The 17,178-nt window shown below is 39.2% G+C and overlaps 1 protein-coding gene and 1 pseudogene across 1 annotated transcript; one reads left to right on the forward strand and one right to left on the reverse strand.

Moving 5' to 3' along the window:
• The first annotated feature begins 2,700 nt into the window (after window positions 1-2,700).
• On the forward strand, window positions 2,701-3,807 carry CCDC89 (coiled-coil domain containing 89). Its single transcript, XM_036260142.1, has one exon. The coding sequence runs from the start codon at window positions 2,701-2,703 to the stop codon at window positions 3,805-3,807; it is 1,107 nt and encodes a 368-aa protein (XP_036116035.1).
• Window positions 3,808-10,087: 6,280 nt separating this feature from the next.
• On the reverse strand, window positions 10,088-10,581 carry LOC118628772 (annotated as a pseudogene).
• Between the last annotated feature and the right edge of the window lie 6,597 nt (window positions 10,582-17,178).

Here is a 17,178-nt window from a genome sequence, read left to right on the forward strand (position 1 = left end):
CTCCACCTTTCTTTTCCTGTACAGGCAAGAGACTCAGGTTTTGGGACATGATAACCTGATCTTTGAGACCAAAGGAAAAATCTGGAACTCTTCCTTTAGATCTGTTTTGCTCCCAGTGAAATCTGAAGCTTTAAAATCACCCATCTAACATCTATACTAACACCCAGGCATTTTCCTTATCATTATGACTTGAGAGCTAAAATGTGACACCAGAAACAGTGATTGATCAACAGAAATTGTCAATTCTTTGTTCTATGCTTTTCACAACATTAAGAGCATTCACTTATTTTTTTAATATATGCAATTCCATTAAATTACCTATGAACATGATAACGTTTAATGGCTGAATAATACTGTTATATGAAAATACAGCCAGTGTGGCTCAGTGGTTGAGAGTCAACCCATGCACCAAGAGGTCGCCAGTTTGATTCCCGATCAGGGCACATGCCCAGGTTGTGGGCCCAATCCCCGGTGGGGGAGGGTATGCAGGAAGCTGCCCATTGATGTTCTCTCACATCGATGTTTCTCGCTCTCTCCCTCTCCCTTCCTCTCTCTCTCAAATCAATAAAGAAAAAAAAATTTTTAAAGAAGAAGAAAATACAATAATTTCCTTAATATTTTCTCTTTTTGGACATGTAGGTTTCCAACTTTTAGTTTTTATAAACCACACTACAGTGACAAGTTTTGAGAAAACTTTTTTTTCAGGTAACATTCTGAGCAAAGATCTCCCAGAAGGGCAGTCATTAGTTTCAAAGCATAGAAATGTTAGACATTCTCAGTACATGTTGTGAACTGACTTTCACCAGCAGTATACAATAGTATCTCTCTCACTAGACCCTCACCAGGCCTCGGTAGTCTGAAAATAAAGGGGAAAGCTTTGAATAATTTGATAGATGAACTACTATCTAATTTTAACTTGTATTTACTGAATCACTGATGGGGTTCGATTCTTTACCATTTCTGTCCCCTCATCCGTGAATTTAATTGTTAATTTCTCTTTTAAGATGTTAAATAGCTTTATTTATTTGTACAACCTCTCTATAAAAATATAAATCTATTGTCTGTCATATTTATAGTGGATATTTTTCTCTAGTTTATTTTTGCTTTCAACATCCATTCAACACACCTTTATCTGAGTTTTCCCAATGTACCAGGCACTGGTCTAGTCATCAGGCATAAAACAGACACAGTCCCGGCTCTTAATGACCTCAGGGTTCAATAGGGAGAGGCAGGTGGGTAAACAGTGAGTGCAGTAAGGTTTTGACATGTTCCATTAGCAGGACAAATAGGCTACAGTGGACGCATTAAAAGAGGTGAGTGGTCAATTCTACATGTTGGGGCCAGGAAAGGCTTCACAGAGGAGATGAGTCTGAACTATAAAATACTGAGAGAGCTATCATACCAAGGGACAAGGTGGAGAAAGTCTTTCTAAGTGAAGAGAAAGAACACCAAGGGCAGGGCCAGAGGGCTGGCTGGTTAGGGGAACTTCAGTAGTTGGTTTGGGCAAGAAGCAACTACTATGTCACAATTGTAACAGAGGTCACAATTTTAAAAAAATATATATTATTGAAAATATTACAGATGTCTCCCCTTTCCCCCCATTAATCCCCTCCACCCCACTCCCACCCCTGCCCCCAGGCCTTCACAACACTATTGTCTGTGTCCATGGCTTATGCATATATGCATATAAGTTCTTTGGTTAATTTCTTCCTGCACCACTCCCCCTTCCTTCTGAGATTCGTCAGTCTGTTCTATGCTATTTAAATTATACACAATTTTTGATGTTCAACAAAGTGAAAGTAAGCTTTTCCTCACTCATCTTTTACCCCATAATGTTTAAACGGAGAAAGTTCTTCCTGCCCCAGAACTGTTATGGTTACCTTTATTATATTCTAGTTTCCACTTTTAATACTTCAATTTTATTTTACTCTTTACATTTAACTATTTAATTCATCTGGAATGGACATTATATGACAGCAAGCCTCATTTGGATCTTTAATGTTGAGCATATCTATATCATTCATTAAGTCTCTTTTTGTAACCTTATTTTGCTAATGAGTGAAAACAGGGAGTGATGAATATCACTCCACCTGGGGACAATGCTAAGGAAAACGAAGGAAGTTTCATTGGGATTTGCTCTTTTGCTGAACTATGCCAAACACTACAAATGCAAACTCACAGCCATTTAGGGTCCTGGCTCTCAGAGCACCACTGCTACTTGGAATTTATAGACTGCAGTTTTTTTTTAAGGAGCCAACTGTGTTTCCAAAGACAGTAATTTATTCTCATGACAACTGACGTGGGGAGAGGAAGAAGGAGTCGTCACACCAGCTTGATTTCTTTACTCCTACCAGAAATTAGGTGGGTCAGGTTTCCTGCCTGATGCTGGCTGGAAATCGAGTGGGGATGGCATCTCTCCTCTGTGCAGTTTAGGCTGGACTCTGGGCTGTGAGCTGAGAGCTGTGATTGGTTAGAAGGGCAAGCATAACCTGACCTGATTGGTTCTGGACTCCCCAGGTCCCCGTGTTGTTACTTCACAGCATGCTGAAGACCTATCCACCAATCACAGGGCTCCTTACTGGAAAAAAACAGCCGCTGGAGAGTGCCAGGAGACCCTAGCAACACTGTGGCTTTTGAAATCTGCGGGGGGGAAAGACTGTGGAGTCAGCCCAAAGTGGAGGAGAGCGCCCATGCCCTAGAATGAGCAGGCTCTCAGGACTGATGGACACCCCATCCTCTGAGGAACCCTTAGCTACACAAAACAAAGAACTGGAAAACCAAGAAGAAGACATGGAGTTTAAGGAACTGGATGGTCTGAGGGAAGCCTTGGCAAAACTGCGGGGACTGTCCGAGGAGGAGAAGGGCGAGAAGGCGATGCTTTGCTCCCGCATCCGCGAGCAGTCCCAGCTCATCTGCATCCTGAAGCGGAGGTCAGATGAGGCCCTGGAGCGCTGCCAGATCTTGGAGCTCCTCAACACAGAGCTGGAGGAGGAGAAGATCCTGGAGGCCGAGAAGCTGAAGGCCAAGAGTGAGCACGCCCAGAAGCTGGAGGATCGCTTTATGACCCTGGCAGCCAACCACGAGGCAATGATCCGCTTCAAGGACGAACACAAGAGTGAGAATGTCAAGCTGAGAGAGGAGAATGAGAAGCTGAGGCTTGAGAACAACAGTCTCTTCAGCCAGTCTCTGAAGGATCAGGAGGCCAAAGTCCTGCAGCTCACCACCAGGAGTGAGGCCCTGGCCAAGGAGCTGGAGACTCTGAAACAGAGGTGTGCCCAGAAGGCCCGCCAGGCACAGGCCCGAGAGAAGGAGCTGCTGGAGCTGCAGACCCAGCAGGCAAGCACCCACACCAAGGAGACAGAGCAGCTGCGCAGCCAGCTGCAGAGCCTCAAGCAGCAGCACCAGCAGGCCGTGGAGCAGATGGCAAAGGCCGAGCAGGTTCACAGCAGCCAGACCCAGGAGCTGCAGGCCAAGCTGCAGATCGTCACTCGGGAGAAAGAGGAGCTGCTACAGCTGTCCATGGAGAGGGGCAAGGTGCTTCAGAACAAGCAAGCAGAGATCCGCCAGCTGGAGGAGAAGTTGGAGACAGCAGATGCGGCCAGGAGACAAGCTCTAGAGCGGTTTGAGCAAGAAGCAGTAGCTGTGGACAGTAATTTGAGAGTCCGGGAACTTCAGCGCAAGATAAATGGGATCCAGAAGGCCTATGATGAACTCGTGCTTCAGTCTGAAGCCTTCAAAAAGCACAGCTTGGATCTTTTAAGCAAGGAGAAAGAACTCAATGCCAAACTCCGCCATCTCTTTCCATAAGGAAGTTTCACTTTCCTTTGGCCCCCAATTTAGAATTTAAATATTTGTGCCTTGGCATTGTGGCAAGCGTAAAAATGATTTTCCACTTATTATATTTTTAAGCACAAAAGGCAACTCAAAGAAAAGCTACTTTACTATGATGTTGTTCTTTTTAAACTTTGTAAGGCTAACACTAATTTTCAGTCCTGCTGCTTAGAATACATATTTACTAGATTTTGTTCTGTGCCTTTGAAATCTTCCTAAGTTTGCTATCAGTATCTCTAACTCTCCCATAGTATATATTTATTCTCAACCTCAGATATATTCATATATCCTACGATTTTAAATTAGCAGCTCCTATAGATTTAAGTGAATCTTAAATGTGCAATCAGATGTGCTATTGTGAAAAAGAATTAGTATAATTAGCTTCTGTAGATAGGTAGGTTTGTAGTCTCCCATAGTTGAGACTGCAAGCTATAACAGGTAACAGGTTACAAATAGCAAGGGAAACTCACAGAAAAAAGTGTCTGATTTTGCAACAGGCCAAACAATTGCTTGCTTCACCAGCTTTACAGCAGTACCTGTTTTACTTTATTTGCACTGGCTTGGAAAACAAAGATTGTGATCATTAAACAAACTTTATTGCAATAATTCTGTATGAGCAATAAGATTCAAATAAGTGGCCCTAGCTGGGTGGCACAGTTGGTTGGAGCATTGTCCTGTGTGGGTTCAATTTCCTGTCAGGACACAGTTCAGGTTCAATCCCTGGTCAGGGCGTGGCATGTACAGGAGGCAACTGATTGATGTTTCTCTCTCTCTCTCTCTCTCTCTCTCTCTCTCTCTCCCTGTCCCTTCCCTCTCTCTCTAAAAATCAATCAACATATTCTCAGATGAGGATTTTAAAAATTTAAGATTCAGATAAGTGCAATCAACCAGTTTTGGTTTTTTCTGCAAGCTTAGGTCACATTTAATTTTCTTGTTTGTTTGTTTTTTCCTTAATAAAAACAGGATTTAGAAGTACAAGAATGTAAATAGCAGCAGTTTCATTTACTAGTGTACAATATACTAACAGACAAAAGGCCCCAATTTGGGTAACAAGCGATAGTTGACTAGATATGAAACATATAGCAACTCATAGTGATTGTTTTGTTTTTACTAGCATATTTTTTATAATTAGCTTTTTCCTTTTTTCAAACATCTAAACAATGTATATATGTATACTTATAGCAATTCTGTAGGAATACCTGAATACGATATAATAAAAACAAATAATAGTTATGATATGGATTAATCTAAAGTTCTTAAAGAGGCAGCTATAAAAAATACACTTTATGCTTCCTTATTTCCCTATATGTAGTTGCTATATAAACATTATGAAAACCTTTCAAAACAGATTGTAGTAGTATTTTCTCACCCATTTGGTGTCAAGAGTGCCAAGAGTTACCTAATGCTTTGGATTTATTAAAAAATATCACTTGCTGCCTTTTTAATAAACAATTTTCAAGCATTACCTTACCTCAAGCATTTTTAAAAAATCTGTTTTCTCACAGTTCTATTAAGATTGCAGCATTAAATACAAATTTCAGGGAACCACATCACTGGCTTGAAAGGACTTCCTCTTACATGTTACCAAAGATAAGAATATAGGAGCCCACTTAATCATGGTCATTCTCTATTGAGCCCATACTATTTATCATTATGCTAAAGCACTTGAAATGGATTATTTTATTTAATCCTTAGGGCCATTCAAGAAGGTAATCATATTCATTTTTATTTCAAAAAGGAGGAAACTGGGATTCAGTAATTTGCCCAAAGCCACGTTGTCACTGTGGGAGCTGGGATTTTGATGACACTGCCACACTGAAAGGTTTGTTGACTGTCCACTGAGCGCCATGTGCTGGAGGTAGGCACTGAGAATAAGCATGAAGAAGCATGTTTTCTGCCCTGGAGGAGTCTAGTCCAAGGGCAAAAAACCAATTACATACAGTGCAGTGTGTTTCCACAGGGAGTGTTAGGAGATCTCAGTGGGTAACAAACTCCCCCCCCCCCCCCCCCCCACACACACAGAGCAGCCAACTCTGCCTGGGGGTAAAGGTTGGAGGGTAAAGAGGATTTTCAGAGATCACTAACACAGGAATCGATATACTAACTGGTTGTTAAACAACTAGTAGAATTTTGTTGTTGTTAATCCTTACCTAAGGGTATTTTGCCATTGACTTTTAGATAGAATGGAAGGGAGGGAGGGAGAAGGAGAGAGAGAAACACTGGTGTGAGACACACACATCCATTGTTTTCTTCTTGCTCATGCCCCCACCAGTCGGGGATCAAACCTGTAACCCAGGTATGTGCCCTTGATTGGGAATTGAACCTGTAACCCTTGAGTCTGCAGCCAACACTCTAACCACTGAGCAAACCAGCCAGGGCAACTAATGAATTTCATCAAGTGGAGAAAAGGGAGATAGGTTTGAGACAGCAACATGTGGGAAGTCATGGAAGTCATGGAAGTCATTTATTCTCTAAAATGTCCAGAATATTTGGGGAAATCATAAGTAGTTGGCAGGAGGTATGGAGAAGCATGTCTACAGATAGAAATGGAAGAGTAGGTTGTGAACATACTATAGGTAATCTTGAAAGCCAGGCTGGGTCCTTATGATGGGGAGGGGCGAAGGAGAGGTGCAAGCGCACAAATAGGAGCCACACACCAGCCCTCCTCTTCCCACCCAGGTTCTATGGCTCCACCAGGGGCCTGGTGTGCATGGTACCAGCGCCCCTCCCTTTCCCCACTCCTACACCTGCCTGTCCAAGTGTTCAAACTCCACCCATTTGTCCCAGTCTACTTTCTGGTGGTGGTCTCTCCTGCCCAGGTTTTAGGCACAGCTTTCAAGAAGGAAGAGGAGGCTCCTGTGCAGAGGCCAAGTGAGTCCTGGAAGCAGGCTGAGGATCATTCGGTAAGGGAATCTTTGGTCCTGGTACTCAGGTGTGGTCTGGTAGAGGACTTGGCCCCAGGGACTCCTCTTTAGATAGGGAAGGGGGTTCTGGGTACAAACGAAGATTCTCAATTGCTCAGGTCTAAGGACAGTACAATTCAACATCATACTCAGGAGTTTGGATTAGGTTGAACCATATAAAATTGCCATTTTGTAGGTCACAAATTATTAAATCTTTCATACTGTTCAATCGACTACCCTTTTGAAAGACATTAAAAATGGGTAATGAGGATAGAAGGACAAAGGAGGATGCCTAGAAAATGACAGAGAAAAAGAATTCACAACATAGACTAAGAAAGTGAAAGGAGTGTAAATCTGTGATGTGCCAAGTGCAGTTCATGTCACCCTCATCCCAACTCTTCAGGGAGCTTCAGTTATCACTATTTGACAGATGAAAAAGGTGAGACTCAGAGGGTGACTTGCCCAAAGCCAGGGAGCTTAGGGATGGCAGGAGTGAGGTTTGAACCCATGCCACTCTGGCAGGGTCAGCTTCATGGGTGTGCCACCTGCATAGGGACACTGTACTTGCTTTAATGCTCCACTGCTGCTGCCTTGAGATTTTTAAAAAATTTTTTTCCTTTATTAATTTTAGAGAGAGATGAAGTGAGAGGGAGAGAGAGAAAGAAACATTGATGAGAGAGAACATTGTTTTGCTGCCTCTACATGCCCCCCACTGGGGATTTGGCCCACAACCTGGGCATGTGTCCTGACCAGGAATTGAACCGGTGACCTCTTGGTGCATGGGTTGATGCTCAATCACTGAGCCCCACCGGCCAGACTGCCTTGAGATTCTTAATCATTGTGTTTATTTCGTGCTGGGCACTGCAATTTATGTAGCTGGGCCTGCTTTTTGGCTGTAAAATCCATGCTTCTTCCCCCACTATACAAACTACCTTCTAATTGGCCAAAATGGTATTGCCTTTTTTCTATATTTCACAGCACTTTGTATTCCGTTCCCTGAGTGCTTAACTTGCATTTAGTCTGTGACCCAGAGTCAAATTCAGGGATGAGCAACTAGTTTTGTTATTGTGGTCTGCTGATCTATAAAGTGACGCTTGGCACTGGGCCAAATTGGCACAATGTCAAGGGACTGCTGCCAAACCATTGCCCTTGAGGGGAGATCTAAAAGACAAAACAACAAAGGTCCTTTCTAAAGCACACTTATAGCCCTAGTAAATTTTTCTGCAATATTCCACAAGCAGTAACCCTAAAATGTTAAAGTCAGCAGAATAGAGCTTCTAAAGCCAAATAATGTATGAGTAGTCCTGTGTAGCTGACAAGTGTAATCTTTTGTGTTACCTGTATTGTAGGGCCTTCAGTGTGCCTCCAAGAACTTGTCTGGTCCCCCCTCCCCTGCCCCCCCAAAATCATGAAGAAAGTAGAAAAAAAATGAGAGCTACAGGAAAAGTGAACTGACTGCATGATGTTCACACAACAGTGGCCCTGCTTCAGTTAGTGAACAGTAATTGCATTTTAATTTGTTTCTAGGAAACAAAGTTATCATAGAAAATCCATTTCTCCCCAAAGTCACTATATTAAAACTAAATAATAATTTAAAGAAGATTGTTTGAAGGAGTACCTGCCCAGGTGCTTGCTGTTCTATCCAGCCCTCGTTGACTCAGCTACTGTAGAGTGGCTGTGGCTGAGTCAGTGCAGGAAGGATTCTCTGCTTCCCACTTTGGCATGACCAAGAGAACTAGGTAAACATTTGAGATACTACATCTTGGCACATGGATAAAGGAAAAGGGACCTTGACCCTAACTGCTCTCCCAAAGCTGCCCCTGCCCCTTCAGGTGACTTGTCTTCCATTGTCATTGGCCAAAATTGGACCATATGCAAACACCTTAGCTAAACATCTTCATGGGGACTGTGCAACCATGATTAACCTGGGCCAATTAGGATCTTACCCTGGATGGAAATGAGGCCTGTCTATGCCACAGAGTGGAAGGAGCCACCAGATGAAAGCAAAGCTGGCCACCAACAGTGTCTGTTATACCACATCTACTTGTATTGACAAGGCCTACCAGGCAGGGAATCTTTTTTTTTTTTTTAATCTTCACCTCTTAAATTGTTGAAACTTTGGGAAGTGGCCCAGAATGGGCTTTTCTAATCATTTCTCCATCTTCCTAAAGACAAACTGGATATTATTTTCCAAACACTAGAAACACCTTGTTAAAATTAAGAACCTAGGGCTGTACAGATGTATCTCCCTACTTGATGCTATTCTTTCCAACCTTCTGTTTATCTCACTAGGGAAAAAAATCCATGAAAAATTTCCCCTTGGACAGATCTCCCTGGTCATTCATTACACATTCAACTGACTCTAGTACCCACTTCCCCAGCCCCCTCATTCCCCAGTTCCACAAATCTCATTCATTTTAGCTATTTGCCAGACTGTTCCTATTTAATGCTCTAATCCACTCTTCTTTGTACTAGTCTAAAATAATCTTCCCTTTAATGTTTAAGATGATTTATTACAGCATTGTTTGTAATAGTAAAAAATTTTAAAAGGCTACATATCAGCAATAAGGAACTGACTAAACTGTGGGCCCTTCATACATTGGAATATATTAGAAATAAAAAAGAAAGGGAAAGGAGAGAGAGAAGCTCTTTATGTAGTAATATAGAAATATCTCCAGCATATATTATATGTAGGAGGAAACAAACAATGTACAACATAATATCTGTAGTATACTATTTTTTGTGTAGGGGGAGAGAGGCAGAGAGGGAAATAATTAAGCAAACATATTTACTCCCATTTGCATAAATACATATAGGGAAAATAAATACTAGTAAAAGTGGTTATTAGTGATGTGGAGGGGTGTGGGGACTGTAGTGGTTGGGGATAGGAGTAGAAAGGAAGCTTCTCTGTCTGTACCATTTTATACCACTTGACATTTTTTAAATAGTTTAATGTATTTTAATAGCAAACTTACAGGAATAGCACAGAAGATAGACAACATTAAAAACATGTACTTGCATGTAGGAGAACTCAGTTAGAAAAGTATAGTGAATGGATGGAATCTACTGTATGATAAAAATGCTACAAACACCATTTAGTTTCCATCAATAAGAAATTTACTTGTTTTAAAAAAATCCAAATGTTAGCATTGTCCAGAAAAATTTAACAGGTTTATTTATATTGTTATAAAGTTGCACTGCTGAAACTTGTTCACTAAAACATTTTGACTTGCATTATTGCCTTATGTCCCTGCATCTATATTTAAAAAATTCACACATAAATGAAAATGGAAAAAATGCCAATACCTGATTTCTGCCCCCTATTTTCAACTTGCAGTCATATACTTAGGTACCTTTTGACCCCATGGGGAAAAAATATCTAACATTCAGAACTACCAACAACAGGAAGAAGAGAATTTTTTTTTTAAAGAATGAAATGTTTCCCATCATAGTGGATTCTTAAGCACGTTCTCCACATATGCGGCATGCTAGCTGGATGTCTTTTGGCTTAATTGTTACACGTTTGGCATGGATAGCACACAGGTTGGTGTCTTCAAAAAGGCCAACCAGATAGGCCTCACTTACCTCCTGCAAAGCACCAATAGCTGCACTCTGGAAGCGCAGATCTGTTTTGACGTCCTGAGCAATTTCTCGCACCAGACGCTGGAAGGGAAGTTTGCGAATCAGAAGTTCAGTGAACTTCTGATAACGTCTAATTTCAGAAACGATGAGGTTTCTTCGCCCCTCCAGTAGAGGGCGCACTCTTGCGAGCCGTTTTGGTAGCCAGTTGTTTCCTTGGTGCTTTACCACCGGTGGATTTGCGGGCAGTCTGCTTTGTATGAGTCATGGTAGAGAGACCTCTCTACTTACCCCCCTTCTTCCCCTGGAGCTCGGTGAGCTGGAGGCGGCACAGGTGTTAGAGAGCTACAGCGGCTGCAAACACCACCATTTGACTTTTGAATTATGTGCATATATTACCTATTCAAAAAGATAATAATAATAAAAAAAATTCTTGCATGTAACTGCTTAACTTCCCAGTAAGCTCTATTTCTGAGTAAATGGCCTCAAAAAGCCTACATATTTTTCTTTCCCCAAGAATTGAGTAGACAAAACGTATTTTATATAGAGCCAAATATGGCCTGACGTATCTGGGTCAGGCCATCCAGCTGGAAGCTACCACTTTCACAAAGTTTTAACGACATACGACTAAAGGCAATATCTTTTTCTACACTAAGAATTGCCTCCTAGTGATTACTAGTTCTCTCCTAAATTTAACAATTTAAATATATTAACTTTTCTTGTGCATTTCTGCATATTTGTGTCAGACCTACATTTCAGATTTTAGAAAGCCTATTTTCTCATTTCAAGTTTTTAGACTTTGGGTATTGGTTTTTGTTTGGCCCTAACAGACAAATAAAAGATGGTAAAAGTAAGGCAGGACCAAGCCATTCTGATCTTTCCATTTTAATTAATAACTCATTAACTTAATATATATTATTTGACAAATATTTATTGAGAGCCTATTATTGGCCAGGCACTGCCCTAAATTCTGGGACACAATGTGAGCAAGCCAGAGACCTATTCTCACTGAGTCTGCATCCTAGTGAGTGAGGAAAATGCTGAAAGATGGCACGATATAGGAGTGCATAGCAGGGTTTTCCAACATAATGTAGGAGAGGTTAGGGAACACTTTTGCTAGAAGTGCCATTTTAGCTAAAGCGTGTAGAATGTGTAAGAATCACCCGAGAGAAGAGATGAGGAAAACAGAGAGTATTGTAGCTCAGAAGCCTTCACAGCGCCTCCTGTTCCTGGTAAGAAAACTGCCCCTCCCTATAGCCACATCATCCAGGGTGCAGGATAAGCAGTCAGGGTAAACTCTAATATAAGACTCTGTGGCCAGACTAATCCCTTTATGCTCACATTCATATTTACCTTCTTCCCAATTAGAAGTATGAACCTTCATAATCTGGATCAATCTTCTCCCAACCCCATCCCCCTTCAAATCCATTCATTAGGCCCTTTGGAAGCCCAGATCTATGACCACTGAACTAGTCAAGGTATTAGGGCAGTGAGTGAAGGCATGCATTGGCACCAGACTGCCTGAATTCAAACTGTATAACTTACTGGTGACCTTAAAAGGTCACTTTCAGTGAGTGAGAGATATGACCAGGACATGGTATGAATTTCACATTGGCATAACCATATAGAGAAAAGAATTACCCAAATGGCTCTGAAAACAGCATTTTTAATAAATTTTTTTCAATTTATTTTTGTTACAGATGTTCCCCCCCGATTAATGAATATTTTAATAGATTATATTCCAAGGAGAACTAGAACCATCGTAAATTTCAATGATTTGTTTTATGGTTAGTTGTAATATTGGCATTATTAAAGCTATTTTTAAAGTATATTATATATGCATACATATTATGAGTCTGAGAGAATGAGAAGCTAAAGCAAAGAAAAAAATGACTTGATGTTGCTGGAGACGAAATTTTCAATGTATGAATTAAGATATTAAAAAGTAAAGTAAAAATCATTTAATGTTAAATTTGAATTGAAAATATCAGTCTAAATCTATGACAGTTTTTCTTTAAAAATATGAGCACTCTGTCCTCTGTAGCACCTATGTCATCCTGCAGTATCCACTCAGCGAAGCATCAACCCTGATTCAGCTTCACTCTCTACTATCTCTGCTCCAATTCTCTACTATAGAAAATTCTATAAATGTATGTATTGGTGCTGATATACCATGAAATCATGGTCTATGTGGAGAATTTGATGGATTGGTATTCATTATCTATTTTAATCCATCTTTTAATATGCTTTCCTGTATTGCAGAAATGGAAAAGCTAAAACAGAGACATAACGCAAACTATATTTGCAGACTCCTCTGCAGTTATATTTGGAAGACGCAAATAAGGCAGGAGCCCTTTTCCCTTGCTTCGGCTATTGTTGCCAAGCACATTTTTCTGCAATAGCATCCCAATGTGCATTTGCTAGTTTTATGGGATAGGGTAGCCAGCCCCCATGATAGCACTAATAATTCTTGTCTCCTTGTGTTCACATTCTTGTGTAGTCCCATTCCACGGCGAGTAAGGTCTGACTTATGTGACCAATAGAATACTACAGAAGCTATCATATGTGACTTTTGAGGCTAGGTCATAAACAATGCTGCTGCTTCCTCAGTCTCTTGGATCATTCACTCTGGGAGAAGCCAGCCACCATGTAGTGTAGATGCTCAGATAGTTTGTGGACAGGTCCACAAGGAGGGGGAACTGAGGCTTTCCCCAGGACCAACTTGTCAGTCACCTTGGAAGAGGATCTTCTGGTCTGAGTCAAGCCTTCAGATAACTGCAGCCCCAGCAAAAATCTGACCGAATTTCATGAGAATTCTGGAGCCAGACTGCATGGCCAAGGCAGTTACAAATTTCTGACCAAGAGAAATTGCAAGAGAGAATAAATGTTGATTGTTGTTTTAAGTCACACAATGAGCAAAGATTTGTTGTTTTAGGTAACTTGTTGGGCAGCAATATAATACATGGGGTTGAGAGTTTGGGCAGCAACAGTGGTCTTGAAGCCAATATTCCAGCTTTCTATTTACCACTTTCCCAACTGGGGCAGAGATAGCCATTTTTGTTCAGGTCTATTTGGCCACACTGTACTGATTGGCATTCTTCATCACCCAGCCTAATGCCCACTCCTCCTATCCTTTCAATGACTCCGTAGGCATGCATTCTCTGCAGTACATCTTCTTCTGCTTAAAATACCTGGATTGGTATCTGTTTCCTGCAACTGAGCTTAACCTAATAAAAATATCCATCTCAAATCAAAAGCTAGACACTAGAGGCATTCCTGTTAAAGTAAGAAGTAGGACAAGGGACTTGGCTATCAACAGTATTATTTAACATTAATGTGGAAGTGCTATTTTATTATTGCATGGCAAAGGAGGCCAAATTGTCCTGATATATATAATAAGGTGACATAATTGTCTATCAGGAAAATTTCAATAAGCTGAAAATAAAAACTATTAAGAAAGTTCGGTAGGCTAGTCAGTTAAAAATTTAACAACAACAACAACAACAAGATCAACAGCTTTCCTATGTAGTAACAGTAACCAGTTAGAAAATATAAAAGAAGAAATAATCTAGTCCAATAGCAGAAAAGTGCATCAAATAACTGGGAAAAATAAATTAATAAGTTTAGTGCAATTTCCATACAAATTCTAGCTTTTTTTTGAACTTGGAAAATTTATGAAGTTATCTGGAAGAATAAATATTCATCTGTTGATAGAAAATTCTGAGAAAGTAAGATTAACAAAAGACTTGTCCTATGAGATATTAAATATATTATAAAACTGCAATAAAATTAGAACAATTATGCTTCCAGAATGGTGAGACTAATCAATGAAATAGAAGAAGACGACCAGAAATAGATCCAACTGCATGTAATAATTTGATATATGGAATACATGTTGGGAAACAAGGAGAGCAAGTATGAATTGCTTAATAAATTTTATTGTGGCTGATCACTTTTTGAAAAATTATATTCCTATGTCACATTTTATATCAGAGTAAATTCCATTTGGATCAAAATGCAATAAACTGTTACTAATGTTTAAAAAAAACCAATAAAATATAAATAAAAGTAATTAAAGAAGTTTTAAAACATATAGGTAAATATTTGATTCTTTAAGCTAACAAACATTTTTAGGCTTAATATTAAAGCCAGAACCCATGAAGAAACATTTAATAGCTTGACTATTTAATAATTATAGCAAAACAAGCAATTTCACCTCTTCCATCCTCTAATAAATAACCAACGAGGGAAAAATTGAAACATATATGAGACAAAGGTTTGTTTTCCTTATAATGGAGTAGTTCATCTAAATCAAGAAGGAAAAACATAAACATTTTCCCTGACGAACATCTTCTCCCTCCTCAGAGAAAAAGGGCTAAGGAGGTGAAAAGGCTGTTCAGATTAAAAATCAATTGGTGTGTCAAAATATTCAACCTTCTAATAATCAAAGAAATGTAAATTCACACGAGTATATGCCACTTGTTATTTTTGGATTGGCATATTTTAAAAAGAACAAATCCATTGTCACAGAGTGTGCAGGAGCTAAATACTGTCATTTACCATTGGTGAGAGATACCTTTCCATAGGGACTAGGATCTATGTATAAAAACTGTTTCTAGAAATTCTAATTCAAAGAATTTATTGTAAGGAAGTTATAGGATACGTGAACCAAGCTATTTGCACAACATTATCATATTATTTATAATAGTGAAAATTTCAATACAATTTATGTGTTGTCATTGAGAAACTGGTTGAGTAAAAGTTGCAAAGTTCATGAAATGGAATTCTAGACAGTCATCAAAAATAAGCATGTGGCTCTATATTTAATTGTATGAAAAAGTTCACAATATATTCATACCCAAACATGAGAGTTCAAAGAAGTAATGTATGTATGTACATAGAAAAACTCTCTATATACATATACCAAAATTTTAATAACAGTTATTTTTTAGTAGTTACATTGTAGGTACTATGTACTTTTTTATACATCTATGAATTTTTTGCAATGATCATTAGAACTAGAAAAAGAAAAACAAAAACCACTGGTAGAAGGCAAGAGAGAGAAGAGTAAGGAAAAGAAAAGGGAGGAGTGGTGAAAGGGAGGGGGAGCTATTTTCTGGGAGGTTTACTCTTGCTTCACTTGCTTTTTTGTATTCCGAGGCTACCTTGTAAAAACTTCCTTCTCTTTCGATTTTCTACTTTTCTCTTAGTCCTATTGGAGAGGATCTTATGCCATGTATATTTAAACCAAAATCTTGTAACTGGGGAAAATATAATAGATTAATCCGTGATTTTGAATTTTTCCTAAGGAGAAAATGCAGTTGAATGGGATTACCAACCACACAAAACATCTGTAATTCAAGGCAGGTCAGAATATACATCACCTTGAACTGTACAGTATTCTACTTTAACAAAACCTTTCCTAGTGGGAAGGTTAAAAGGGAGGTGAATGCCATTTATCTATTCTTCTAGATACCACAGATCACAGTTATCTTGTCTCTGGCAGAATTGTTTTCATTAGTTTGCCTTCAGTATTATGCCTTCCGCCCAAACTGGAGATCTTCTTTATTCAGTTATTCAACAAATATTTATTGAAGCCCAAGCTGTGCTAGGTACTGTTCTGATTTTGGGGACCTATCAGTGTCCAGCTTTCTTTGAACTTGCTTTCTATTCTTCTAAGAAACAGCCATATAAAAATAGTTATTGTTGAAGTTGTCTGCTACTTTATTCAGTATTCCCTAGAGAATTTTAAAACCTAAGAACTGGAATAAAGATTAAGTAATTCATACACTGTATACTTGACTCATGAGCAAACAAAGGAAAGTTAGTTTCTCTCTCTCTCTCTCTCTCTCTCTCTCTCTTTGTTTGGGCTGCCAGGGAGCTTAGTCTATTGTTAGATCAATTTGAGTAACTGTAAGATATGTTTATGCTATTCCGAAACGAACTTTTCTCTTCTCTCTTTTGGAACTCCCTATCTCCCTTCCTATTTCATCTATATTTTCACTGACCTTGTTTGTTAAAAATTTGAACTGTTTTATTTCTAATATATTTGTGAACTGCTTCCAATCTCAAATACTTTGTGGGATTAAGAACAAAGATAAACAACACTATGAGGAAACAATCCAGAATGTGGTACATTTTTCAAAACAACTGACCTTGTCTCCTCAAAAAACCAATATGAAGAAAAACTAAAAAGTGAAATAATTTAGTTTGAGAAATGGAGGGGGGAGGGGAACCCACAAAGAAATCGCAACCAAATGCAGTAAGTCACTCTTGTTTGGATACTGGCTCAAAAAACAAATATCCAATATAAAAGATTATTCTGAGGAAAGCTGAGGAAGTTTGGATAGGGTCTGGGTAATAGATAGTGTTAGCAAATGATTGTAATTTTCTCTAACCTGATAATAGTATTACGATGATTAAAGAGAATGTCCTTAGTTTTAGAGATGCATATTGAAGTACGCTGGGGTGGTGTGTCTTGTCTGCAATTTTGAGATGAGTCAGTTAAAAAATAAGTATGTTTTACAAACATTCATATGCAAGGAAAGCACATATGGCAAAACGTTAATTGTTGAATTGTTGAGTCTGGGCATTGGGTTGAATTCGAGTGACTACTGTACTATATTCTGTATATTTGGACGTTTTAATAAGAAAAACTAGGAAAAGTTAAATTATATATGAATGAATCATTTACCTTTTTACTTCTAGTACTCTGTAAGTGTTGAGTGAAAAGATCTTGTATTATAACGGAAGGGGAAAGGGGAAATTTCAAGAGGGATCTGGTTACCAGTCTAATTCCAGAGAAAACTAGAACTTTAAATTTATTTAAAATTTGATATCTAAAAGATCAATTCTGAGCGCGTGG

Source organism: Molossus molossus, unplaced genomic scaffold (genome assembly GCF_014108415.1).
Source record: "Molossus molossus isolate mMolMol1 unplaced genomic scaffold, mMolMol1.p scaffold_m16_p_13, whole genome shotgun sequence".
In the NCBI taxonomy this organism is placed as follows: domain Eukaryota; kingdom Metazoa; phylum Chordata; class Mammalia; order Chiroptera; family Molossidae; genus Molossus; species Molossus molossus.

Coding starts and splice junctions, on each gene's coding strand:
- CCDC89 (XM_036260142.1), top strand. CDS start 2,701: ATGAGCAGGCTCTCAGGACTGATGGACACCCCATCCTCTGAGGAACCC.